The 27921-nt window shown below is 38.7% G+C and overlaps 1 protein-coding gene across 2 annotated transcripts in view; it reads right to left on the bottom strand.

The window, feature by feature from the left end:
• Nucleotides 1-55: 55 nt before the first annotated feature.
• Nucleotides 56-27921, bottom strand: part of LOC136881214 (ATP-binding cassette sub-family G member 1) — a 470255-nt gene continuing 442389 nt past the window's right edge. For both annotated transcript variants that reach the window (XM_068229117.1, XM_067153940.2), the window contains 5 exons: nucleotides 26873-26994; nucleotides 26565-26733; nucleotides 17798-17898; nucleotides 9046-9207; nucleotides 56-7483 (listed from right to left, as the gene is read on the bottom strand). In XM_068229117.1, coding sequence (XP_068085218.1) covers nucleotides 7136-7483; nucleotides 9046-9207; nucleotides 17798-17898; nucleotides 26565-26733; nucleotides 26873-26994 — 902 coding nt within the window. In that variant the 3' untranslated portion in view covers nucleotides 56-7135. The remainder of the gene's footprint in view (nucleotides 7484-9045; nucleotides 9208-17797; nucleotides 17899-26564; nucleotides 26734-26872; nucleotides 26995-27921) is intronic.

Genomic DNA, 27921 nt, shown 5'->3' with positions numbered 1-27921 from the left:
ATCTGCAAGTGATACTGTTTAGGGATTCCAAATCAGATTAAACTGAACACAGGTGTCATAACTAGTTAATAATTTATTCAGTCATCTTAACCTTTACATCTCATTGACACAACAAGATTGTAAAATCATCTTACAGTTCATTTCTTAGAGTGAAGAGAAAACACACCGATCCTCACACATTCAGTACTTCACCTCTCTCCTACAGCTCGTTATCCTCGTTCCATAGTCGGCCCAGCCGATGAAGTGGTGTATCATTGTCATTTTGTAAACGGCACTATGCAAGAGAACTAATGTCTCTCTCAGGCCAACTAGAGTTCCATATTTTACAGATAGATGTTAAATGAGACAGGAAGTCAGATTGACAAATTGGCTGTCACATGAGTCACACAAACATTGTTAAACCATTTTTAATGAGATACACGAGGTAAAAACACAAGTATTTTGAAAGTAAGTTTCTATACATGTACACATACACAAAAACAAAGAGTACAAAATATTTGTGCTACAGCTTACATATGTGAATACTTAAGAGAGATCATGAAATACGAGGCATACTCAGAACATCCAAAGATATCGTGCAAAATGAAGCCAGTAAGTGGTGCTGTATCCTTCCTCTGGTGTGCATTTCTGAGGCTCTTGGTTGTTTACTGTATGGCTTTCACCTCGCCTGGTGCAGCCCATGGCTAGATGTAGGACGAGGAGGTAGCGAGAGGGTGAAACTTGGTGCTGGGACGTAGCCTACTCCTGTCAAATAACACCAAGAGGTCTTCTCAAAGCTTTACGTTCATCATCAACAGCATCATATGCCCTCACTCCATACACTGCGGAGAGGTTTGGAATTAAACCCAGGCTTTTGGAGCGCAAAATAGTGATTATAAAGTGTATACTACCGTCTCTTCTACTCTGCCAGCCAACATTCTGATGGTGAAGTTTTTTCGACCACCAGCTAACCCCAGTGTATAGACCCCGACATAACGATCATGGGCACCAGACGCACTTTCCTGAAGCAATTAGCTATCGGCTAGTTTGCTACTGTGTAGAATACGTACTGCTGTGAATATTAGAAGCAGCTTATCAACATTCGCTTGAGACTGAGGAAAGACGTACCAAGTGATGAACACAGTTAATGAATGCAAAGAAAGTGCAGCAGGCCAGCTCGAGCGTTAACAGAAATCAGTGTAGTGTACATGGGGTCAAGCAGAAACAGCTGGTATTATCTCAAATCCTCCAGATCTTTGAGAGAAAATTTCAGGAGAAACAGCTCCTAGAGTCTGCACCAGCTCAACGCATCACTGCTGATTTGCGAGTTAACAAATTCAAACACAATGTGCTTCCGTACCGACCTGACAGACTTTTGTAATATCTTTCAAACTGAAATTCACCCAGAGAGAATGATGATTTCAATCAATTTAGGAGAACAGATTGCCTACTGAGACTGCTTCCACAAGTGAAAAACAAGTTAGAAATGTTGAATTAATAGAGAAAGGGAGTACTTCAAAGGATTCAAAGCTGAGCTTCGTGTTAAAACCCTAAAGAATTATTTTCAGTGTTCTGTTACTTTTTGAACAGGCATCATATGTGAATCTATTACAGTAGCTGACACATTCTTTTTGATCACCCATAATGTTTACTGGCTGGGAATGGATTCGATCCCACAACTTTGGTAGAGGAGGCTGAAAGTTACATGTCACAGCAGACCAATTTGATCTGTTAGCAATTGGGAACTATGTTTCTTCTGAAGATGCGAGGCGCGTTTACTCTGTGAAACGTTCAAACTTGCAGCATTTAGTTGAGCTGAGTGATTGAGATTGTAGAACTGGCCTTTTGACCCCCAGCTGGTAAATCCGATCCCGGCTCAGTCCAATAGTATATGAAGGTGCACAAATAGAGCACTTTTTCCAGGAGATCTGCTAGCACATTAAAGAACTCCTGCTTGACAAAATTCCAGCATCTCAGCATCTACGAGAAAGGTAGGAAGAAATCAGTGAAGACCAAGTTACTGTTCCACTTTTAGTCTGAGGACACAGTCTTAGTGCGAAATGTATTTTTAATATAGCATATTTATCTGTGTACAGCAGAACTTGAATGGGAGGCATAGGAAAGATCAGCGTACCAGCTTATGAACAGTGGCAGGTTATGACTCTGGCAAGAGTTTGCACTAAATTTCAGTGCCACTTTATAATTTATGTCCTATCTTATTTAAAACTAGGAAACAATAGGTCTGTTCTCACATAACATATTTGTTGAGAATCCATTCATTCTGTTAGGGTATTAAAGAGAATTTCGTAAGTGTTTAGTTAAAGGTCGTCTTGTTTCATGAAATTTATTTTCAAGTAATGAAGCTTAATAAGAATTGAAGAACACTGCACATCACCTGCAAAATTCCGCTAAACAATCTCCAGTTCTGGTGACAGTATACTTCATGCAACTGTTTATATTGAACCCAACTGGTTCATGTCATTGGCATATGAATAAGAAGTTATGAGAAAAATAATAGTTCGTATTTGAGGCAGGATGTATGTGGAAATCCAGCCGGCTGAATCATGTCTTCATAGTTACACAAGTAGAGAATTGGCGGATGTTGCGCATCATAGAGAGCACTCGAATTTTCTATTTGGTTGAGAGAGAAACTTGAGAACGATATGAGACAGAGCTACCGGCGGGAATTTTGAACTGATGAATCACAAGGCAGCGTGCAAATGAATAAGTTGGATGGTAGCAGTAGTACCAATATGATAACACTGAGAAGGAACGTTGAAATCCAGAAGAAATTATTATAAAATATTAATAAGACTCTTATAATCACGTATAAATTATATTAAAATATCCTAGCAGTTTTTTAAGTTAAATATGTAATAACCAGGGACAGGAAGTATTGGTGCAATCAAGAGGGGAATCCCTGATGTGTGTACTAGAGCTACACTGGCTTCATGACGCCACGAGCTGATCATGAACTCACTCGGAACACTGAAATTGAACAGGTTGGAAGCGTTTTTAAGATCGTCTCTTAGAAAAAGTGGAGTTAACATTTAGGATTTATGTAGGCAGAAATAATAACTAACACTGGGGACACAAACTTAATCTGCAGGCATTTTTCCATATGGGAAATATTAATGCTTGATTTTTCAAAAATTGAGACATATAGCTGTGAGAAGTACCGAGCCATTTGTTGTGCAAGCAGGTGGAATTTCATAAGTAATGGAGTCGCAAGTCGAATTACAACTTGTAATTAACATTAACTAGTAGATTCTGGTGGAGAATAGGCCACAGACTGAACGGTTACGTGGACGGAATTGTGAGGGATTATTTCATTGTGTTTCTTTAAGTTGTGTGGTAATTGATATTGTATGTTTTCTATACTCAGTTTATTTCGTCTTGTGCAGAACATGATTTACAAACTGTGCTGTGGATCGGATTGTTTCGGGATGGTGTACATCAGAAGGAAGAACCATGGAAGACAGCTCTAAGGACCATTATATGTTCAGTGTCATGATGGTGTGAGCGCAAAATCGATGGGCGACCTGATGGCTGAAATGATGCATTGTTAATCATGGAATGACTCAGACAAGCATGAGTAGGCCTACATCTGATTTTATTTAATCTCTAAAACAACAGTTCTAACTGATAAAATGAATTTGTACATAGTCATTTCTTGCACGTAATATTTAAAATTATTAGAGTTAATTATCAAAAGTCAGCTAGATTAGAATAAGTTATTTTGTGGTATTAATGCCTTGGGGGTGTTTATTTTGTGTACATAATTTTTGAGTGATGGTGTTAATTTCATCTTCGAAATATATTCTTGAGCGTGTGTTGAAACAATCTTCTCCCAATGATATATCTGCGTGTTAATATAATGCTGATAAAGATTATATGGCATTATGTACATTTAAAGTAGTTTGTGGGAGCATGTTAATTTTATGGCATGTTGCATGAGTATTTTTGTTCTTCGAGAAAGGCCCATTAGTGTTGTGCTACAGACTCGAACCAGTGACTATCGGTGAATATTACAGTTTATATTTAAAGTCATCGTACGAGGATAAATTTGATTTTGGTTGAGAAAACTATCTGTGTTGTGAGGTGGTTCATGTTTTTTGATATTTCTTTATTGTGCTTATTTGGTGATTTGTTGAAATACAATATATTTTAAACATTCAGAATGGCAGTGAGGGAAGAAAATAAGCTAGCTATATGAGATGAGATATTACAAAACTTATACAGTTATAGAAGGCAAGGAATTGTGTATTCCGGATCATAGGTTTTGAGGAATATAATGTTAATCCTGGCGAGATTTGAACCAGTGGATGTTATACAGCCTGAGATAGGCCAGGTAAGTACGTATTTTTAAGAAGACTATGTTCTTGCCTTGTCACGGAGATAGCACGAGAAACGCTGCACCAGAAATAGCGTTGAAAGGGATATGTTTACTTTCAAGTTATGAGGCTCCCAGTAACTGCGTCTGAATGTGAAAGATTATATCCTGTTGGGATAGGGTCATTGAAGATGAAATATAATGCATATTTATACACTTCCAATTGATTAAGAAGAACCACAGCACATGTTTATTTGTATATTTAATGTCATCCGAATAACATTTCGGTTAGAAGTCAGGACATTTCAGGTATGCTGTAATTGAATGTCTTGAGGGACATTGCTTCGATTCTCGACCGGGTCATTGGACTTGGGTTTTTCACTGGTGGTTGTTATCCTGGATTTATTTGTTTATACCTGTGATTTATAATTCTTGTGTGTGTATTTTGACAATATAAATTCTGTTTTGTAGTTGTTGTGATTTATTGATTGTGGACTTAGTTCTATATGGTTGTCATGTCTTTGAAGCAGGGGTTCCATTCCCATTGCAGTAAAGCCAGTGTAGTTATAAGTTTTGGGGGATTGTGTGTTTATATTCTGTAGGGCCCTTCACCAGAAATTTATTATTAGTGTGATTTTGTTAACGTAGGCCTATAATTTCCATGTTGGTGGAATTTAGTAATTAGAAAACTGGTTTTGTGTGTGTGTGTTTATGAAATTGAATTATGACATTTAACTGTCAAAACTGGTCCCATGTTGAATATTGTGAATAACATCTATACAACACTTAATTAGTATTGAATAGGTTGAACCTTATAAATAACTCATTTCTGTGATCTCAGTTCAATATGGAAACAACAATGAAACTCGTATCTTTGAATGTATTGATTATGTCGGTAAATTATTTGACTAAAAGCAAGCCGTAAAGATGGATCCTAAAATTAAGTCAACAAACTTTTAAACAACTCTAGGTGTACATTTCCTACGATCAAGCTTTTGAGAGGGTGTTATGTCAGAGAGTTAACAAGTGGAAATAAATATTAAAACAAATCGACTTAACGAAATTAATAAGTGAAGCATATGTGCTAAATTGAAAAACAAGACTTTGAAGATATCGTGGAATTTTGTAATATCCATTTGAATTTTCAGTGGGTTTCATGGTAGTTGACCTTGTGAAATTTTATCAGTGATATTTATTGTTCATTTTCTTTTCATGTCATATTGTTAAAGTTTAAAATAAATTGGTTTACAAAAAGTTCTCATTCATAATCTTTCCTGCCTATTAATTTAAGTTTAGTTTTATTTTATTTCAAAATATCACCTGGGGTCACCCGTATTCGACCCTGAGATTAATAGCCAGATCCCAACTTGTAGGCTGGAAGGGTAGAATATTTAGGTCTCAGGTACAGGATGTGGAATCTTAACAACAGGGACAAAAGCTGACATTACACAAATCACACATTCATTGGCTTTGATTTGAAATTGGACCGACCACCTTGGTGAGAGCGTTTATATCAAACTCTCGTGCTCCCTATCAAGTAAGTAGTGCTTTATTGATCCGACTCAAGTGCTGAGAGTTTAATTGCAAACTCTTGTTGGTGGCAGGCGAGAAGAAGTCAGTCTGTGGCCCATCAACTCTCGAACATCCATGTGTTTCTCATACAGTCTGCTCATCCTGTATTGTTATGTTAATTTGGTTTCTGTCCTTAAATCATTTAGGCTGGTATAATAATAATAATAATAATAATAATAATAATAATAATAATAATAATAATAATATATGGTCTCCAGATGCAGGACTGGACATTGAGATTGGTAAAAGGATTCAGAAAGGAAATGTATTTAGCAAGATGGGGAAAAACTTGCTGTGGAGAGAAATATCAGAGAAGTGTAAAGAGGTGATATGCAAGATGTACTACTGCCAATACTGACAAAAAGGCAGGAGAATAAAATCCAGGCTAATGAAATGAAATTTTGAAGTAGTATGATAGGAGATACAAGAAAGGACAGTAAGAAATGAGGACATCAGTAAGGAAATTGGAGTCAAAAATCCATACGACAGTATGGAGAGGGACAAACTTAGATTGTTTAGTCATGTTAAGAGGATGGAAAAGGGAGGCAAGTGAGAGACCCAGACTAAAGTGGTAGAAAACTATGACAAGACTAATATAGTTAGAACAGACCTGGATTGGAACAGTGGTAGTTGGGTAGAGGAAGATGAAAAAGTGCCACAAACATCCCAACCAGCAGGAGGTGGACACAAATGGATGATTAATTCCTCTGGCTTTGAGACTGTGTGTGGTTTTTCTTTCTCTTCAGCATTGGAATTCATCATATTAAGGTCCCATCACAGATATGCAGGTCACCAGCACCAGGTCGTACGCCATTATTATTAAGTTTCTAGATACCAGTCTATGTTTAACAACCTTTATATAACTGGCAGCAACAGATCATACAAAAGTTATTCATATACAAGAAAGCTATTAAATTATCAACATTCTTCGTTTTAACTAACAGTAATCTTCCAGAGCTTCACTAGCTCCAATTATCCTTCTCACCACCACAGTTTCAGAGTAATGCTAACACCTTCAGCGACACCCTAGGGATATGAAGTTATCTACTTTCACCGGTATGTCCGGAGTTTCATTACATACACAGATGGGAATACTTCACAGTAGTCATCGCTACATCTACCCATCCAAGCACCAACACTCGACACTGCTAGGCAACACAGCTGTCTACACGGCATGTGATTTACGAAGACATCGATGGCTCATTGCCATGGACACACACTTGAACCTTGAGATCAAAACCAAATGTCGGTTCAACTTCTGTGGATATTGCGATGCAAGTTATAGTAGGTGACAATTCGTAGCACCGCGATGAAGACGAAGAGAATGCCGATGTCGAACCAGCAGGAGCCATCTTCTAGGCTGAGCTCCCTTAAGAGCATGGTGGGTTCTCGTAGGTGGCAGTACACGTTGGGGGGCGGGCAGGGCAGTCGAGTGCGGTTGTACCCGTACGTGATGAGGGCCAGCCCCTCTGTGCCAAAACGAACAAAACTGAGCGTGCTCAGCCAGCGCATGCTCATGTGCATGTCTTTAAGGAGCGCCAAGAAACCTGAGAACAGCAGCAGGTAGGCCAGCAGAATGGCGCCCACGAAGAGACTTTTCTGTAAACACAGGAGGAAGCAGACCAGTTAATTCTGGTGCTAATAACACAATCATAAGTCATATTAAATTCAGACTAAGCCTTTCATTTATTAGTAGGAATGTTAACAAATGATACCTGAATGTTTGTATGAGAGGAAAGAGTTTGGTCCATATTGACTGTTACAGTTTCTTTTCTTTGATTGGATCAACCATGTCAGTTTCTAAATATTGAATATACAAATTGTTGTCTATATTAATTCTAAGAGTACACGTTTCGAGAATGATCAGCTCACAAATTACAAAACCTCTTAACATTTAAACCTTTAAAATGACAATCATGAAATGTGCTTAAAATATAATCCAAGAATTTGTAATTGTAAATTTAGGTATTGACAAACCAAATCCAATAAAAGAAAAGAAACACCAAGGAGAAAGTTCAACGACCATGTCACATGCTTTCTGCGACAACAGGTGAGTGAAGCCAGAATGGTATCAGTTGCTTTTACGAGGTGGCACAAGCATTTTGTTTAAAGGGCCTCTAAAGCTGTGTGAAAAGGAAAGTAAAAAAAGGAGAAAAGATACAATGTTTTATTGAGAGGTTTCTTTCAACGAGTAGTTCTTGACCAGCTTTTATGAAATTGTGTGCTTATACTAGTCAAAGATCATTCAAAAGTAGGTAATGAAGTTGGGAAAGAGAAGAGACAAGGCTATAAATTTACCAGATATATTCAGCAGGAACTTCATTTTAAAATTGTTCAGCATGTAATAATCATGTGTATTCACATTGTTAACAAAAAGTAAAAAAGAAAAGTAAAAATATTGTGGAATTTCTCAATATATGTGATCCAAAAAAGATTTAAGGAGATTTAAATGACTATTTTGTGATATTAAAATATCCCGACACATTGGGCGTAAACTCTCAGACAGGTCCTGCAAACTGCTTGTAGACAGTACATCCCTCAGTTACTGTGAAGCAAGTGACAGCTGATTATAATTTATGAATAAATGCTCTTTTAAAAGACTAGTTTTGTACACATTATAAGTAATTAACTTAATAACAGCAGTGGTCGAACAGCACTGATGTTTAACTAAATTGTGCAGGGTAGTATTGTTGTGCCATTTGTGACTTATGGGGAGAAAGTCCCTTCAGTTTTAATTACCTTGTTGATGGAGTGAGTGGACCTCATGGGGACTGCTGTAAGTTCCTAGATGTTACAAGGAAAGTTCTTCACATTAATGAGGTCGAAAATGAAGGTTACAGATCTGTTCATGTGGTTATGAGCATATTTAGGGGTTGAAGTAAAGATGTAAAGGAGAGGGCATACAAGTCTCGGGTAAGAATACAACTAAAGTATAGTTCCAGTGTATGGGACAGACCCTCGCCATGATTACATGAGTTGAGAACTGGAAGAAAACTCTAAAAGAAAGCACAAAGAATTTTTCTGTGCGATTTCAGACAAAATTAATCAGTTAAAATGGAACACTAATACCATATTTTCAGTCAACATTAAATGGCATTCAAAAACACTGTTTTTCGCATAAGGCAACTAAACACCTCACAGCACAGAGGTAGAGTACATACAATGGTGTCCTTGAGGAAGGTGGAGCCCAGCCCCAGACCGGCGCCCTCCGCAGCCAGCGTGGTGAGCACACAGATGAAGTAGAACATGGAGAAGCGCCACACATCGGGGATCTGTGAAGTCATGAAGTACGCGATGGAACAGAAGATGAGGCAGAAGGTAAGCTGAAACATTTAACAGTAGGTCCTTTTATAATAATCTGTGTCGACATCTAGAGCAAAATAGTAGTGTTAGTATTGACAGCTGAAGCTGAAATATTAAACTGCATGTCATTTTAGTTTTAAGCTTAATATAACCTGTGTGGCTTCTAGGCAAAGCAGTCTTGAGTATTGACTGCTTAAGCTGAAATATTAATGTGTTAATCAATATAATTGTAAGCTTAGTTGAAGTTAAAAATAAATGCAATAGAAGGGAAGGTTGTAACTATTAGGCAGTGCCATACTGTTAAGACAGGCAGATTATAATCTGTGGAAAATGGAAATAGTCTGTTACTGTTGAGGAATGTGAAAACTGGTATGTATGTTTAAAGGTACTATTAGTAAGGAATGGTAAAGATCTGCTATATAATAAACTAAAGAGACTAAGGATAGAAATAATTAGGAATGATTGTGGAAGTAAGGAGAGATTGAAGAAACTTCTTAGGAAACTGAACGAAGTAAACAAATCGGATAAGGACAACATGATTGCAAACATAATTACCAATCAGAAATTTTGGTGAAAAATGGGAAGGTATGTGCAGGTACTTTAAGGCAGAGACAGGTTCCAAGAAGGATATTCTAGGAATCATTAATGAATAAGGGGAGGGTGTATGAGAAGTGTTCTGTCAGCAGTATGTAAAGACTAGCACTATGCGTTGTGGCTTCGCTCGCAATTGTTTCAATTGGAACATTCCTTGTTTCTAGACTAATTCCTGCTTAACGCCGAGATAGTTAGAATACCTTAGATGTGCTTCCTTTTCATCTTCACAAACTAAATTTGTAAAAACTGAACTCTCTTCTGAATCTAGCAGTAAAATTCCATGTGAATATGACCTTACACTTTGAAAGTTGACATGAAACAGTCTTCTGCAATCTAACCACCGCCAAAATATGTCGTCTATAAACGGCCCTTGCATCATCAAATAGGATCGATGTAGTGACCACTTTATAAAATCATTTTTCTATTAACACCCTAGTATACTTATCCTGAATAAGCCGTCATTAAGGAAGTAGCAAGAATGCCGTTTACATCTCATTTCATTGCAAAGCATTTGGTACATTATTTTTTGAAAGAAATTTTTTGTTACTACAGTATTTGCACCCCTTGTATCAAGACTTAAAAAATGTTTGAAGTATTTTACTTGAAGGCCAAGAAAATCACTAAAGTTAAATTTTGAATATACCCCCATTTTAACCCTTTAATATCAAAATCTTTTAAACCCTTTCTTATCCAGCTTTTGCTGGTCGGGGCAGAGAGAGATATCTCTCTCTCTCTCTCTCTCTCTCTCTCTCTCTCTCTCTCTCTCTCATTTTGTCCAGTCCAGGTTTAGTCTTCTTGCACTCTTATCGAATCGATCCACCATATCACAGCGATCCCTTTTTTAGCTGGATAAAGTTAAATTTTGAATGTAGGCATTTATGAGTGAGTGAATGAATGAATGAATGAGTGCATTGTCCTTCATACAGTGTGATTCAGGAGGAATGATCAATATTCGCGAAAAAGACAGGAACGATCGTTTGAAGCAAAAACTTCACATGGACATACGCCCTATTCCGAATGGTTTGCGAGATCGAATATATTTAATGTTTTTGGCTTAAGGCGTGCACATGCGTCTTACCAACCCAACCTCTTGAAGGTTTGAAATGGGTTCAAGTCTTCCGCATGTAATGTACGCCACACAAGTGTTCGTCAGTGCAGAAAGTCTCCGTGTGCTGGTAATAGGAGTACTCTGCTGTTCAACTACACGTTTAGAACAAAAGTGGGAACTTGGAAGAATACTGGTTTCACAAAATGTGCTGAAAACCCTGGTCGACACTACGATCGGGAATTCGACGTGTCTGAAAGTGCCGACGGTATTCTTCGCCAGCAGCAGGAGCACTACCATCACAGAAGCCGTAACCATACACCATATCTGCATATTATTCATTAGCGTAGATGTGTGGTGTTTTAGCCAGCGTGTGTACAAACAGTTAACCGATGATTCTCCCCAATACACTCTCAATCCCTAGCAATATTTCACTCACAACTCACCATGGACGACCGCGCGTTCAACGGGCTAGTTCAATGGCAGAGGCATCCTCAGCAAAGAGGCTGGTCAAGAATGAAACGTCAGGTCAGGTGGGTATGACGCATACTTGCATGCCACAAGCCCAAAAACTAATTTACTTTCAATGTGCCATTTGGAATGGGGCATGTGTCCATATGAAGGCTTTTTACTTCAAATGATCGTTCCCATTATATCCCTGAATATTGACCACTCCTCCTGCGACATCCCGTATAACATATAGATTGTTGGTTACAAGGATAATGTCCAGGTAGAGGAGGTGACAATTATCACATATAAATTTCAATACTTCATTAGAAAAACATTTACAATAAGATACAAAAGTTGTAAAGTAGAAAAGTAGCTGGAATTTATACTATTCCGGGGGTATACTACAAGCAATGATGACAGGATGACACGATACACCGGATCAAGAATTTGTATGAAGATACCCAAAGTAAAGTCAAAACACCTGTAGGAATGACAAACTTTTGATATAAAATCTGGGTTAAGACAGGGTGGTGTTCTGTCTCTTCTTTTCATCACTGTGATGAACGAGATCCAGAGAAAAGTTCACCAAACCATTGGAGGTAAGAAAATGAAGTTATGTTGTTCGCGGATGATATATGCTTGTGGGGAGACTCTAAAGAAGACCTTCAAAGACAAATAAACTCCTGGACAGAATCTGCTAAAGAATATGGACTCATCTTCAGCCAAGAGAAAAGTGAGGTTATGGTCATGAAGAGATACAGGCAACCAATGGGACACATTGAAATGGAGGGGAAACAGCTACAGATGAACCATCAATTCAAATATCTTGGAAGTGTTATCTCTAACACTGGTTCTATAAATAAGGAAATTTCCCACAGAATTCAGGCAGGTAGCAAATTTTACAAAATAGTTAAAGACATAATATGGAACAAGAAAATACCAACAAAATGTAAGAGAGTCATACATGAAACTTATTACATACCAATCCTGACCTATGGTTGCGAAACATGGACCATGAGAAACAAAGATGTTAGTAGAATCCAGGCAGCAGAAATGAAATTTGTCCGTAGCATGATCGGCAAAACTCAGAGGGACAGAGTCCGTAATGAGGAAATCCGCAAGCAGGCTCAAGTTGTAAGACTGCAGGACAAAATAACAGTGCAGCGATTGAGATGGTATGGACATATGCGACGCATGGGTGATAACAGATTACCAAAAAAAAAAAAATATATACGATCTAAAACTTGAAGACAAAAGACCAAGAGGGCAACCAAGACTCAGGTACAAGTACATGGTGGAGATTGACATTCAACAAAGAGGACATACTTTGGAAAGCATTGAAAAAGGAGAGAAGTTCAGGGACCGCAACTGGTGGAGAAGCCTCGTTTACCGACCCATCGCTTAAGATGGAACGATGTGGGATATGTATGTATGGAACTACAAGCAATGGGTTGGGATGTACCACCATATCTGAGGTACTTCAGAAGTACTATATCAAGACACTGGCAGAGCCAATGCACTATGAGAGACTGTCTCATTTTCAAAAATTGATGCCTGCCTGGCCATCAGTGGCCTCCACGGTATGCACTAGCCATGCATATTGGTAGGTGTGCTATTTACCAACTGATGAGCCCAATTTAGCGCACTGGGGTGAAACTCGGGCAACCAGGAATGAGTTAGCTGGAAAATTTATAATGTCCAATAACGGACCAACTATATCTATATATATAAAATAAGAGTTTTGTCTGTACATTGATCAGAATTTAAAAAGAACTGCCCACCCGCCCAAATTTAATTCTCAAATATTTACATAATTAGTGGTCCTATCGATAAATAATGCATAACTAAAGTTATATAAAATTAAATTTCCGATCATTTATGTCTTATACATTTTTACCATACTGGCTATGATAACACAATCACAATCAATATCACAATACTGATCTGCATTTAGGGCAGTCGCCCAGGTGGCAGATTCCCTATCTGTTGCTTTCCTAGCCTTTTACTAAATGATTTCAAAGAAATTGGAAATTTATTGAACGTCTCCCTTGGTAAGTTATTCCAAATGGAAATTCTAAGTTCCCATGGAGGGAATTAGATTCTTTTCCACCAATAGAGCATATCAAAAATCAGATCAAAAATTAGATGGATGGCTTTTCCGGCGTTTGCTCTATTAACCAGCGTTTCGTCTTAGGTCTGACACTAGACTCTTCAGAGTGGGATGTGTCAGACCCTACCCACTGACGCTGGGGTGTATGCAGGTGAACTTATCAGAAGCTTATTTATGAAGCACAGTCTGATAACTGCATACGGGAGATAAAACTCCACAATGGAATTAATGCCCGCCTAGCAATTCCAAATGGAAATTCTAAGTTCCCATGGAGGGAATTAGATTCTTTTCCACCAATAGAGCATATCAAAAATCAGATCAAAAATTAGATGGATGGCTTTTCCGGCGTTTGCTCTATTAACCAGCGTTTCGTCTTAGGTCTGACACTAGACTCTTCAGAGTGGGATGTGTCAGACCCTACCCAAATTCCAAATTCCATTTGGAATTGCTAGGCGGGCATTAATTCCATTGTGGAGTTTTATCTCCCGTATGCAGTTATCAGACTGTGCTTCATAAATAAGCTTCTGATAAGTTCACCTGCATACACCCCAGCGTCAGTGGGCAGGGTCTGACACATCCCACTCTGAAGAGTCTAGTGTCAGACCTAAGACGAAACGCTGGTTAATAGAGCAAACGCCGGAAAAGCCATCCATCTAATTTTTGATCTGATTTTTGATATGCTCTATTGGTGGAAAAGAATCTAATTCCCTCCATGGGAACTTAGAATTTCCATTTGGAATTGCTAGGCGGGCATTAATTCCATTGTGGAGTTTTATCTCCCGTATGCAGTTATCAGACTGTGCTTCATAAATAAGCTTCTGATAAGTTCACCTGCATACACCCCAGCGTCAGTGGGTAGGGTCTGACACATCCCACTCTGAAGAGTCTAGTGTCAGACCTAAGACGAAACGCTGGTTAATAGAGCAAACGCCGGAAAAGCCATCCATCTAATTTTTGATCTGATTTTTGATAAGTTATTCCAATCCCTAACTCCCCTTCCTATAAATGAATATTTGCCCCAGTTTGTCCTCTTGAATTCCAACTTTATCTTCATATTGTGATCTTTCCTACTTTTATAGACGCCATTCAAACCTATTCGTCTACTAATGTCATTCCACGCCATCTCTCCGCTGACAGCTCGGAACATACCACTTAGTCGAGCAGCTCGTCTTCTTTCTCTCAATTCTTCCCAACCCAAACATTGCAACATTTTTGTAACGCTACTCTTTTGTTGGAAATCACCCAGAACAAATCGAGCTGCTTTTCTTTGGATTTTTTCCAGTTCTTGAATCAGGTAATCCTGGTGAGGGTCCCATACACTGGAATCATACTCTAGTTGGGGTCTTACCAGAGACTTATATGCACTCTCCTTTACATCCTTACTACAACCCCTAAACACCCTCATAACCATGTGCAGAGATCGGTACCCTTTATTTACAATTCCATTTATGTGATTACCCCAGTGAAGATCTTTCCTTATATTAACACCTAGATACTTACAATGATCCCCGAAAGGAACTTTCACCCCATCAACGCAGTAATTAAAACTGAGAGGACTTTTCCTATTTGTGAAACTCACAACCTGACTTTTAGCCCCGTTTATCAACATACCATTGTCTGCTGTCCATCTCACAATATTTTCGAGGTCACGTTGCAGTTGCTCACAATCTTGTAACTTATTTATCACTCTATAGAGAATAACATCATCCGCAAAAAGCCTTACATCCGATTCCACTCCTTTACTCATATCATTTATATATATAAGAAAACAAAGGTCCGATAACACTGCCCTGAGGAACTCCCCTCTCAACTATTACAGGGTCAGACAAAGCTTCACCTACTCTAACTCTCTGAGATCTATTTTCTAGAAATATAGCAACCCATTCAGTCACTCTTTTGTCTAGTCCAATTGCACTCATTTTTGCCAGTAGTCTCCCATGATCCACCCTATCAAATGCTTTAGACATGTCAATCGCGATACAGTCCATTTGACCTCCAGAATCCAAGATATCTGCTATATCTTGCTGGAATCCTACAAGTTGAGCTTCAGTGGAATAACCTTTCCTAAAACCGAATTGCCTTCTATCGAACCAGTTATTAATTTCACAAACATGTCTAATATAATCAGAAAGAATGCCTTCCCAAAGCTTGCACGTCGTATCATACATTTTCTGACACTTAATTCTCCAGCAATGTGACGGCCTGCCTCGCAAGAGATGACATCAGCTAATTGGATTCTTAATTCTTGCCTGAGAGATTCTAATATATCGGGGGACACACATTAACGCCGCAAATCAATGCTCTGTTCATTATACAATCAATAGGCCTCAAACTCAACTCAGTGCTCTGCAATACGCATTACTACGCCCTTAATTACATATTTCAATTCAACACGGCTACTTTATATGACACACGGCACATCTGGCCTAACACAGATATTCATGAATTTGTAATTTTGCTGCTAAGTCCATATCAACGCCAAGTCACGAGAAAATGGCTGAACAGAATTTAATGAAAATCGGTATGTAGAGTCGGGGAATAAGAAACAACAGTCTAAGCTATAAACAAATTTATTCACCCTGGATGAAATTGTACTTTAGGGGAAAGCACCTAAACTGTAATTTCTAAATACCTATGTTATTGGTGTTATCGAAAAGTATTACATAACAAAAGTTATAGAGAATACAATTTCCGATCATTTATGTTTTATTCAGTATTACCGTACCGACTATGGTAAGAGTGGTATTTCAGAGTTGGAAGAAAACTAAATGTGAAGGCCTACAATATCAAAAGTGCATAACATTGATCAACCATAACATTACAGTACTTTGAGCAGTGTTTGTTGTGATGTTCTTTGTCTCTTATGCAGCCTCTCAACTCAGAAGTGATTACTGCTGCGTACCGAGTATAACAGTCTGACAATATTGGCGGGAAATTGCTGGGAAGTTAGAAAACTTTATTCTTTAGCTTTTCTCTGGTTCATACATTTTCTGATACCGTACTGCTGGTACGCAACACACTGGTTCATCATACTATTCCAGCTATTTCATCCCTACTCTAACTCGCTGTTTTGAATGAGCAGTATGCATACTTAAGGCAGAGGCTGACTTAGTAGTAGTAGTAGTAGTAGTAGTAGTAGTAGTAGTAGTAGTAGTAGTACTACCACCCGGTCTAGAATAACAATTTAGGGCTATTCCAAATTATAGCCCACAATTCACTAAACAACTGAAAATTCAACCCTGAAAAGTTCTTCTTCTCCTTCTCCTTCTCCTTCTTCTCCTTCTCCTTCTCCTTCTTCACTTTTATTAAATTCTATATGCATTTTATTCCAAATTAGCAGTGAAGAAGGGGTTTCTCCTGACTTAGAGGAAAAATTTGCCTCTGATTCAGGTATATTTTTCCGCCGGTAGTGTAGTGAATTAAGATTTTCCAACTCGTTGGGTACTCCTAGGAAACAGATTAGTAAAAGTTCATACCTAGTTTTTGCCCTGGGAATCTCCACTGTTCGATACCCCCCCCCGGCCAAAATAAGACTACGTGTGTTCACGGATCACGGCTGTCTGCGGCTTGGTCAATCCAGCTTTGGAACTTTGGACTCTTAGATCGGCAGCGTAGTACTGTTTGTTAAAAGTGAGAACGTGTGGTTTTTCATTTGATCGAGTATTTCATACTAAAGCATTGCTTTCAATCGCGCCATTCCTACTGACGTCATTGTAATGACGTATGTTCATTTCAGTTGGGAAAACTACTACGTCAGTCTTTCTGTGGATGTAAAATGACAGGTGGAGAGTGAGTGTCTACCATTACAATAAAAATTCCCTAACCCAGTCTTCATATGAGAAAGTACGGTTGGAGACTCACCTGTCGCATTTCTAGGGTAATGTTAAGTGCTATGCAATATAATACAATGTTGCTCACAACGTGTACACTACCTAACCTAGAATTCTGTATACAGTGTAGAATTCCGTAGCGAAGCACAGGTACATCAGCTAGTTGGTATTATAAATTTACTCATTCAGGACAAATATTTCAGGTTCCCTATGGGAATCAACATCTGTATCAGCTGATCCTTGAATCAATGATCACCACCACCACCAATATTATAGGTAAGGTAAGGGTTATTCTGCCCGAAGGTAGGTCCGAACCTCCGCAGAGGTGTTCCTGAGCCGGAGTTTACGTGCAGTAGGGTGGCCAGTTCCTTTCCGCTCCTCCATTCCCTTACCCCCCACCAACACCGCGTGGCAACCCATCCAACTCCTGACCACGCCCAATGTTGCTTAACTTCGGAGATCTCACGGGATCCGGTGTTTCAACACAGCTACAGCCGTTGGCAATATTATAAGTAAGCAATAATTAAATGTTTTAAAATAGACGTGTGAATAAGCGTGACATGGATGGGTATTCTACTTACATGTACTGGCACATGAGCTGCTAGAGATGCTGCGTAGTATGTCCGGAGCTTGTACCAGTTGTTGAACCACTCTTTCTTGAGGATCGCCACTTCCTGAGGATCTGCAGAAAAAATGCTATTGTCAACTTCTCCCATGTAGGGTACATGTCTGTATTTTGTCTTGAAAGTAACTACGAGAACATATCAAACAATGATAAACTAAAATATCAGAGAGAGGTTTCCTATCTTATACAAACCAAAATGTGATAATCAGGGATGTTTAACGTCAAGGTTCACTAATAAAAGTTACTGTGCGACAAACAAATCACAAGTCCCAGAGAGGATTACAACTACCAATTCCCTGTCTCTCTGCCCGCTTTTATCACCTGCACTTTACTGTAGAGATGGCCAAGTGAGCCAAGAGTAGCGGACAGAAAAATGCGATTTCTAAAGTTTTTTCATTCTGTGATAGAAGTAAAGTGAAAGGAAATCTATTCCACTTTCTCAAGCAACCTTCAGAGCAGCTGAAGTGACTGATTTTTTTCCTATTTTCATTGATTTTTGGTTGAATATTAGTGTCCAAATACAATACATTCCAAGAATATAATCAAGTGAAGAAAACTGAAAATGAGTGCTCGTGAATGGACAGAATTGTAGAAATTTGAGTGGAAATGCTGTTCATTAACTTATGTGACAATTCCATCAGCAGAAACATTAACAGCAGTAGCTCTGAATCCGACGCTACCAGTGCTGTTTGAGGGTTTCGTTATCTGAGTGACTGCTCTTAATCTACTTTAATTTTTTTTATTGTAAATGTAGTGTATTATAAAATGTTTTGAAAATATTGTGTATCCGTCTCTAGTGAATGGGGACATCTTCCATCAACTTATTGGGATGACTTTCTCAGCCACACACTTTACAAAATAGAAAACATTTCCATTAAGAAACTGGACAATCTCAACAAGAAAATAGGTAACCTGAAAACAAACGCACGCTAGACATATTCACTCCACATTGCCTAAGTTAAATGAGAAAGGCACCACATCTGTTTCCAACACAAACAATGAGGTTCTCAATGAACAGTTTCAACACAACCCCCCCTCCACCCCTCCCCATTGTAAATATTTCTAAGATAACTTTCAATGAAACTGAAATAGAAATATTGAGCAGAGACCCAAAATTTAATTGGAATCTGCAATCCAGATACGAAGAATTAAACACTCTAGTTACCATTAGTAAACTCCCCACACAACAATAGGATGAAATTAGATATGAAGCCAAAAAAAGTAAATTAACAAAACTAATTAACAACCAGAAAAACAAACCAAACAATAACCCTTCCCAATACCAACTAATCAACCAATTAAAAGAGAAAATAAAAACCAATAATCTCATAGTTACACAATCGGACAAAGGAAATACTACAGTCATCTTAGACGAGGAAGACTATGTCAAAAAAAAACGACCTTTTTTTAAGAAGGAAATTACAGAATAATAAAAAAAAAGACCCCACCCAAAGAACACAGAAAAATCTGAAACTTACTTAAGAAAACTTCATTTACACTACCAGTCAAAAGTTTTCGATCACCTATGCACAAAACTAGATACTTTATTTCAATGTACAAACACATCGTAAAAACGAAATAGATCAACAAAATATATATTTTCTCTATCATTGGTTAGAATACAATATGGTTTATATTTTAGTTTCTTCAAAGTATCCACCCTTTGCCCTCCGAACAGCTGCACAAACTCTTGGCATTCTGGAAATAAGATTTTGTAGTTTTTGTGTAGATATTGCAGTCCAACAGCTCTGCAAATTATTCCATAGCTCTTCAACATTAGTTGACCTCAGTTTTCGGACTTCCCTGTCAAGTTCATCCCATAACAGTTCAAAGGGATTTAAGTCTGGTGACTGACTTGGCCAAATCATATTTTTCATTTCCCCACATTTCTCTTTTCTATTGACATACCCTCTACACAATTTAGAAGAATGTTTGGGGTCATTGTCCTGCTGCAGAACAAACCCACGACCAATAAGCCTCTTGCCAGATTGAACTGCATTGTCGATCAGTATCCTGCGATATCCTTCCTTCTTTAATGTTCCATTAATTCGCATTAGATCACCGACTTTATCACCCGCAAAACATCCCCACACCATAACCGACCCTCCACCATGCTTGACCGTAGGTGTCACACACCGACTCTTCATACGTTCTCCAGTAAGTCGACGAACAAACATTCAATGATGGCTCCCAAATGCTTCAAACTTCAATTCATCCGTGAATAACACCTTGGACCATTGCTGCACAGTCCAGTTTTTATGTTGCTGTGCCCATTGCATTCTTTTCACCTTATTTTGTGTCCGTAATAAAGGTTTTTTGGCCGCTATGCACCCCTTTAAACTTCGTTCACTAAGACGGCGTTGCACTGTTGAGATAGAGATTGGAGCAGCTCGCATATTATTGACTTCCTCGCGAATTTCAGGTGCCGTACGAGTCATCTGACGTTTACTCTGTACACATATGAACTGATCTTCCCTGTATGATGTTACAGATCGCGAAACACTTGCATTGGCACCGGTTTGCTTGAACCGCTGCAATGTATACACCACTGTAGATTGGGCTACGCCAACTTTTGTTGCTATTGTCCTACTAGAATACCCTTCGTGATGCAGAGCTACAATTACAGCACGTTTTTCAGTTCCAATCTGCTTCCGTCGCATTTGGAAGTAATATGGTATGCACCTGATCAGATAAACACACTGCTAGCTGCACACAGTGCACTGAAAACTAACGTGAACTGCTTGCTACACAGACAGCTGAAGGAATGAGGCCTATTCGAGTGGACACGTCTTGGGTAAAGACACGTCAATGTTGTTGTGGTTACTCATCAGCGACCCTCCATGTGGAGAACCGGTCAAATACACAACAGAGTAGTTCCGTCTTTACATGTTTATGCTTGTTTTATTATCGGAACAGGGCTATATAGATTATTTAAAACTATATCTCTGTTTTAACCACAAATCCATAGTTGTGATAGGTGATCGAAAACGTCTGACTGGTAGTGTATACACGGCGAACAAGATTCCAGTAAACTAATAAGTATGAACCCCAAGCTTCCTACAGCAAGGGTACTCACTGAAGTCTATAAAGAAAACATCCCAGTAAGACTAATAATTAATTTTAGACCAAGCCCTACACAAAAATTACTGCAATTCATCCAAAAATTCTCAATAAAACACTATGTCCTTCAAGCAAAAACTTCCATCAAAAACACATCAGAATTTTGTAATAACACCAAGAACCTCACAATTCAACCTTATCATTCATTAGCATCCTTCGGCGTCAAGAATATGTACTCAAGCATTCCTTTAGACGAGACCATTTCCATTATACGAAGTAACTTGCAACAGCATAGTAAACTAAGTAGACTAGAAATAGAAGTTCTCAGTTTGGTTAAATTTACATCCAATAATTTATTTATTTATTTATTTATTTATTTATTTATAGAGTTTACGCCCACATTGGAGCACTTAAATCAAACTACAACAAATTTGTCTTCCTTTTCTTCTCCCAAAAAGTCTTGAATCTGGTTGACCTGGCTGCCCTCTCCGCATCCATTATAATATATTGTTTCCTCTGTACAGTGGTCAGAGGAAGCCTGATGGATTTATTCTTCAAAATACTTTTCTTGCCTCTGTTTTCTATGGTTTGCATGGTAATATTCAACTCCTCCAAATCACTTTGGACTTCTTTAAACCAATTGTTTTTTGATTTACTATTCCAAAAGTAATTAAATAATTGTTTTAAAACTCTGTTATCACTTAGTCGAAATATATGAGAAAAAAAGGCAATTCTTCTTTTTCTCATCGTGTCTGTGATGGACTCACTTTCCCGATAGATAACCTTATTCGGCAACAATCTCCACTGTCCATCCACCTGATGTTTCTTGTTTATGATCGTCCTGACTATCCTTCGATCAACACATCCAATAATAATTATTTTGTTTTTAACAGAACAATATATCAACAAAACTGCCTTCCAATGGGATCTCTGGCATCGGACATCATTTGATAAATATGTTTATTCCCATAGGGAACCTGAAATATTTGTTCTGAGTGAGTAAATTTATAATCTCAATATAGTTGTCCGTTACGCTGACAACCAGGCAACCTGGAAAATTTATAATGTCCAATAATGAACCAACTATATTAGTATTATCGGGCATCATGGTGGACATTTATTGAGACAATCTGGAGAATGCACACATCAGCAAAATGGAGTACATTTTCTTTTGAACAGGATTCATCAGTGACACCTTCACAATTTTAGATGGAAGACATGCAAACAGCTTTACCATTGTGGAAAAGTTAAAGAAATTAAGCCCCTGTAGACAGTTCACACTCAAAACAGAATCCAACTGTTCTCTAAATTTTCTAGACTTAAGTCACAAGAAATCAACACGTCCTTTCTTATGACATATAGAGGAAGACTGCAACACAATCGAACAATTTTCAGTCCACTGTAATTCCCACAAAAAAGCCACTTTTTATAGCTTGGTCCACAGTGTACCATTATCTCGTCCCAACTGGTTACCATCAGGGCGATAGCTTATTCTAATGGATCTAACAGAAGGTTCATCGACCAAATAATATCTAAAACTCAAAATAAACCAAAATCTACTCTTATTAAAGAAAAGTACAGTTATTCAGTTTTCACCTTCAACAACAATTCTGTATACCACATAACAAACTTGTTTAAAAAACACAGGGTAAAAATATCATTCAGGACAACCAATAACAATCTATCTCACTTCCACAATCAGGAACCGTAAATCGGACAAGTTTGGTAAATCAAGTATTTACAAATTACAGTGCCAGTCTTGTTATTGGACACACATGGAGGAGCTTTAACACCAGGTACATCTAACATAACAGGCATTGTGCCATGAGAATACACATGCACGAATCCAGTCACAATTTTTCTGATACAGACAAGAACTTACAAATCATTCAAATTATGGAAAAGGGGCCTCTGCTCAATATCATGGAAATGTTTTATATATCTTTGGATCAACGAGTCAACTTAAATCACAATCTGGATGAACTCACCAAGAAAACAAACATACTTTACGAGACCATCCAACCCCTTATTTTCAAGACATGTCTAGGTAGAACAGCACGACAGCGAATCACTCCCCCACACCACCCAGCCAATACTTAGCAAGTCACCGCACTTCCCCACCTCTCAAAGCCACCAATAAGCTCCACACAAACACAAAAGAGCAGTGCGCCTCGTACTCTTCTAGCGGCAGTTTAACGAGAGCGAGGAACAAGGGAATAACTACTATCTAAATATTTTACAATAATTAAATCCGAACACACACAATAGTTCTGATTTCTTTTTCTTTTTCCTCAGACTTCCACATTTTAAGATACTATGTCATACAACCAAGGCCATATCATCATTCAACTTTTACTTCAACAATAACAGTAGACATTTTCAACAACAAAGCAGATGTTATATAACAAAAAAGGATGTTCCCCCAACCCCTCAGCTAATCATTTTAACTGCAAGCATCGGCACTTCACAAGACCGTCAAATTTAATACATGTTTTCACCATCCACCAACGTTTCAAGTAAGAATATCTTAACATATGTGTTTTATAGCCACTGTAATAAATAAGGACCTCACAATATTCTGCAACTTCAAGTTTTTACACATTTTCCTAAAGATCTGTTCAGTGTACAAACACACTGCAATTTTCTGTGACCTAGATCCAAGAACTTTCTGTAAATACGAGGGTTGAGTCTTAAGTCATGGCAACTATTTGTTTTCTTGCAAACAGGAGAAAACACTGAAAATCTAAGATATGCATTTGAATATAAAGGGCATGTACTTATGCATAGTGCCAAAGACAAATTCTGACTTCAAGAGATTCTCGTAGGAAAGTGACAACACAGGCCATTGGTAAACATTGTTTTATTATGGTATAAACAGAAAATACACAAGACTACGTACAAAGGACAGGTCTCCACTGGTTACAGACCTTCGAAATATTCACCCATGCGTTGCCAGCAATGGGGAGGCGCTGAGTACCATTCGCTACATGTGTATTGCAAACGTGTCACACCTTTCTCCGAAATGCTGTTAGGATGCACTCTTTGTTAGCAAACCGCTGTCCACCTAATGGCTTCTTGACTCTGGGGATTAGATCATAGTCACATGGGCTCAGATCAGGCAAGTAAGGCGGGTTTGGAAGAACCTCCCATCCCCACCGTTGTAAGCGATGCTGAACGATGGCTGCTGCGTGGGCTGTCGCATTATCGTGTAGGATATGGAGTTGTCCAAAACATCTGGACGTTTGGTTCGCACTGCATGGCGCAATTGGTACAACAAAAAGAAACTGTAATAAACTGCTTTGACAGTGCGCCCCTCATGCAATGAGTGATACACAAGAACACCTTGAACATCGTATGCCAGGATTACCATAACCTTATTGGGCGACTGATGTCGAACCTTGTGTCTCCGTGGTGACCCCTGAAGACGCCATTCACTCGACTGTCTCTTCAGTTCAGGTTCATAAGCACATGCCCATGTTTCATCGACTGCAATAATGCAATTCAACATGGTTTGTCCTCCTTGCTGAAACCTCTCGAGATTGATGCGACATCTGTACCTCGGTTAAGTAACGTGGCACCCACTTTACGCATCTGTAGGTCCTTGTGTAAAATGCACCGTATTGCTGTACGTTCTTGCAATTCCGCTAGAGTCTAGCGCCTGTCCTCATGTAAACACTGATCGATCACCATTATCCGTACATCTTTCTCGACAAGGCGAGGCAAATCCGCAGTTGATACTCTACCCCATTTGAAAGTCTCTACCCACCTTGCCACTGTTCTATAGAGCATGGCATGCATACCTAATGCTTCCCGCAGCTCTGCATGGCATTGGCGTGCATTTCTGCTGCGGAGAACTGCTATTTTAATATACGGTCGTTGCTCCTGCTTGTAGACTAAAATTTTGTGACTCTCTCGCTCACACACTGAACTTGGGGTCATGCTTAGACCCACACTGTTGTTTACAGACACCATCTAGTGGCATCATATGCAAGTAATTACATACCGTATGTTTTCAAATCCATATCTTAGATTTTCCATGTTGTCTCCTGTTCGTGTGAAAAAAAAAAAAAAAAAAGTTGCCATGACTTATGACTACCTATGTAGTAATATGTTTTATGGTCATATGTATTTTATTTATTTATTTATTTATTTATTTATTTATTTATTGTTGTCTTTATTTGTGGCAAAGTTAGGGCTCTTGGCCCTCTCTTACACTTAACCACATTATGCAGCTTAATACTGAATATGTCAACCTTGTACATGTATTTAAGGCAGTTTTCATGTTGATGGTTATTAGGATCCTTTGTTTGTTTATTTATATATCACGAAGTGATGATTCCAAGGGAATCTAAACCTGATTTTGCTCAATGAATATCATGTTTTATACATTGTGTTGAATGGTGGAACATCCCTCAATTCCCATTATATCATTAAAACAATGCAAAGAATTCAAGTAAAATATAGTACTGTTACTCTCCAAAAGAAGCATTAATATGCATACTCTTTAATTCAGTATTATGGGATGATCAATATGGATAATATGAAACTTCTATTGTATGATATGCATATTCTTGTGTGGTAAATCATATCCTCTCAATGTCTGTCATTCCATTTGCTAAAATACGCTGGTGCAGTGGAGGCAAGGATAATTGGCTGGCTGCTTGATATTAATGACATATGCCATATTGCAATAATAATAATAATAATAATAATAATAATAATAATAATAATAATAATAATAATAATAATAATAATAATAGGTAATTTATTCAGTTAGTTTTCAAGTTCATGTTACATCCAATGATTCTACGCATTTATACACACACTTTTTGCACACCATTTACGGTACCAGGACCGCCTCCATCTGGGTCATCATTCTTTGCAAGTCATCCGTGCACAACTCGTTATCCAAGTTGCCTCGTCTGAAGTCGATTAGCCCACTCTTGCTCGTTCTTTTTAGTACGATGGTCTGTAGGTAGGCCTGTAGCTGTTTGCTCACTTCCAATTTGTCCATGTGCTTCTTGAACAAGTTGGTGACTAGCCCGTCCCACGTTATTACCACAGGAGCCATCATCACCTTGGCTCAATTGTACATAAGTGAGATTTCGTTGGCTAGCATCTCGTACTCTCTTCCTTTAGTGGTTTCAGTCTGTTTCAGGATATTTTTGTTTGTGATTCCAACTTCAATTAATAGGATTTCATTCTTCACAAGGTCATGGATCATCAGGTCTAATCCGCTGATTGGATAAGACATTTTCCACTTTAATTCTAAGAAAATAAAGAACTATATTCAGCCCAGAATTTTTGGTGAACATGAAATGCAAGCATCTGACAACGTCATTGTGGTCTTTCTTGTAGTCCAAATTAAGCATTCATCCACATTGTGTTGCCAGATGGTCTAGTGTCTTATTACCCTGGTTGCAGTGTGGGCATCTCTGGAATATACATAATCATCATCATCATCATCATCATCATCAAACAAATGTAAGTGTGTTTATAACTGCACATTAAGCTAATTCCAGATTTTGGAAATTGACAGAGTTGTCTAGTACACAGGCCACAGCGGAGCTTTTACAGTAATTCATATCCCCTTAATATCTGTAATTCCAATCCTCCTGAGAACAATTATGAACATTTGCACAAGGAGCGAGTTAGTGACTTACATTTGAGTGTTGCAGGTGTCATGGTGGTGTAGGTCAGGTACTGCGAGCAGCAGAACAAGAAGCTGAAGTTGGTGATGGTCTTGGAGCCGTCCTGGCCCACGCCGTTGAAGATTAGGCCCAGCGTTACCGCCACTCCTACGTGAAGCAACATCTTAAGGTACGTGACAGTCTGCACATAAGAGAAGAGACATTAAAATTTCCTCATCACTTTGTGTTTTTTCCAGGAAGCAAAACAAAAATTATTTATAACCTGAATGGGTTATATTCATGGCAGGTAACCAAGAAACTAGTGTGAAATGTCCACTCACCCAGTCCCGATGAAGCTGCAGCATGAACCTGGAGAAGAGAATGGGGAAGCGCACCCACTCGGACGGAGGAGAAGGGCGGACGGGAGTACTGCGGCGGTGTTCGTCCTGCACCTCGGCCAGAACTGAAAGAGATAGCATCGTTCCACTTGAATTATGTGCGGACCAAGTTGTTGTTCTCAAGACTTGAAAAATGAGTTTGTTTGTATCTTGTGTGTGGTGAGGTGGTATACTATCAGTTTTTGTCAGTTTTTTGAAGTTGTGATTAGATGAGAGGTGGTGAAACTGACCTTACAAATGGGGCAGTGAGCATGAAGATTACAGTGTTTGAGTTTTAACCAACCAAGTTCACTGGAGGCAGGTGTAAGATGGTCACATACATAGCGATCACTCCTGAGTTTTAGTTTGTTACGAAGAGTAGCAGTCACATTGTACATGGGATCACAGTAATTGAAATGAGGTAATACCAAAGTGCAAAAGAGGCACATGGTCGACACTGAGTACTTATTAGAATGCAGTATTCCTGGTGGTACACCAAAATGGGATATGCCAGATAGTGCTATTTCCAATACTTCCATTCAAATTTGGAATGATTGACTGTAGGACTTCTGTTCATAAGGATCCCCGATGTTTAGGAACATGGCTGTATACGTAGCATAGTTGGAAATTAAGTTTCCCCATTTTATTTCCAGAGAATTCTTAGAACAACAGTGTGTTGTGTTCACACAGGGATCCTTTCTTGCTTGTTGTGGGACGTACAATCTACTCGCAGGACTGTGTTGTGTCGAAGACAGGCCAGCGGAACACCACGTGCCTGCAAAGCTTTGAGAAAGGACACTGAAGGCAGAAGGGATCTGATCTCCCCAAAGCAAAAGTCGTACTACACATCAGCACGAGACACGACACAGCGGTAACATTGGTCAGCCGTATTGCCACCCTCGCCTGGGAGCATCTGGACCACACTCCTCTACAGTCCCAACCTGCTCCCCGGCAATTTCCATTTCTTCCCTGCACTGAAGAGAACACTAGAAGGGCACTGTATTCCCGCCAAT

Source organism: Anabrus simplex, chromosome 9 (assembly GCF_040414725.1).
Source record: "Anabrus simplex isolate iqAnaSimp1 chromosome 9, ASM4041472v1, whole genome shotgun sequence".
In the NCBI taxonomy this organism is placed as follows: Eukaryota; Metazoa; Arthropoda; class Insecta; order Orthoptera; family Tettigoniidae; genus Anabrus; species Anabrus simplex.
The sequence above is the reverse complement of the archived record's forward strand: the minus strand, read 5'-3'. Positions and strand labels throughout refer to the sequence as shown.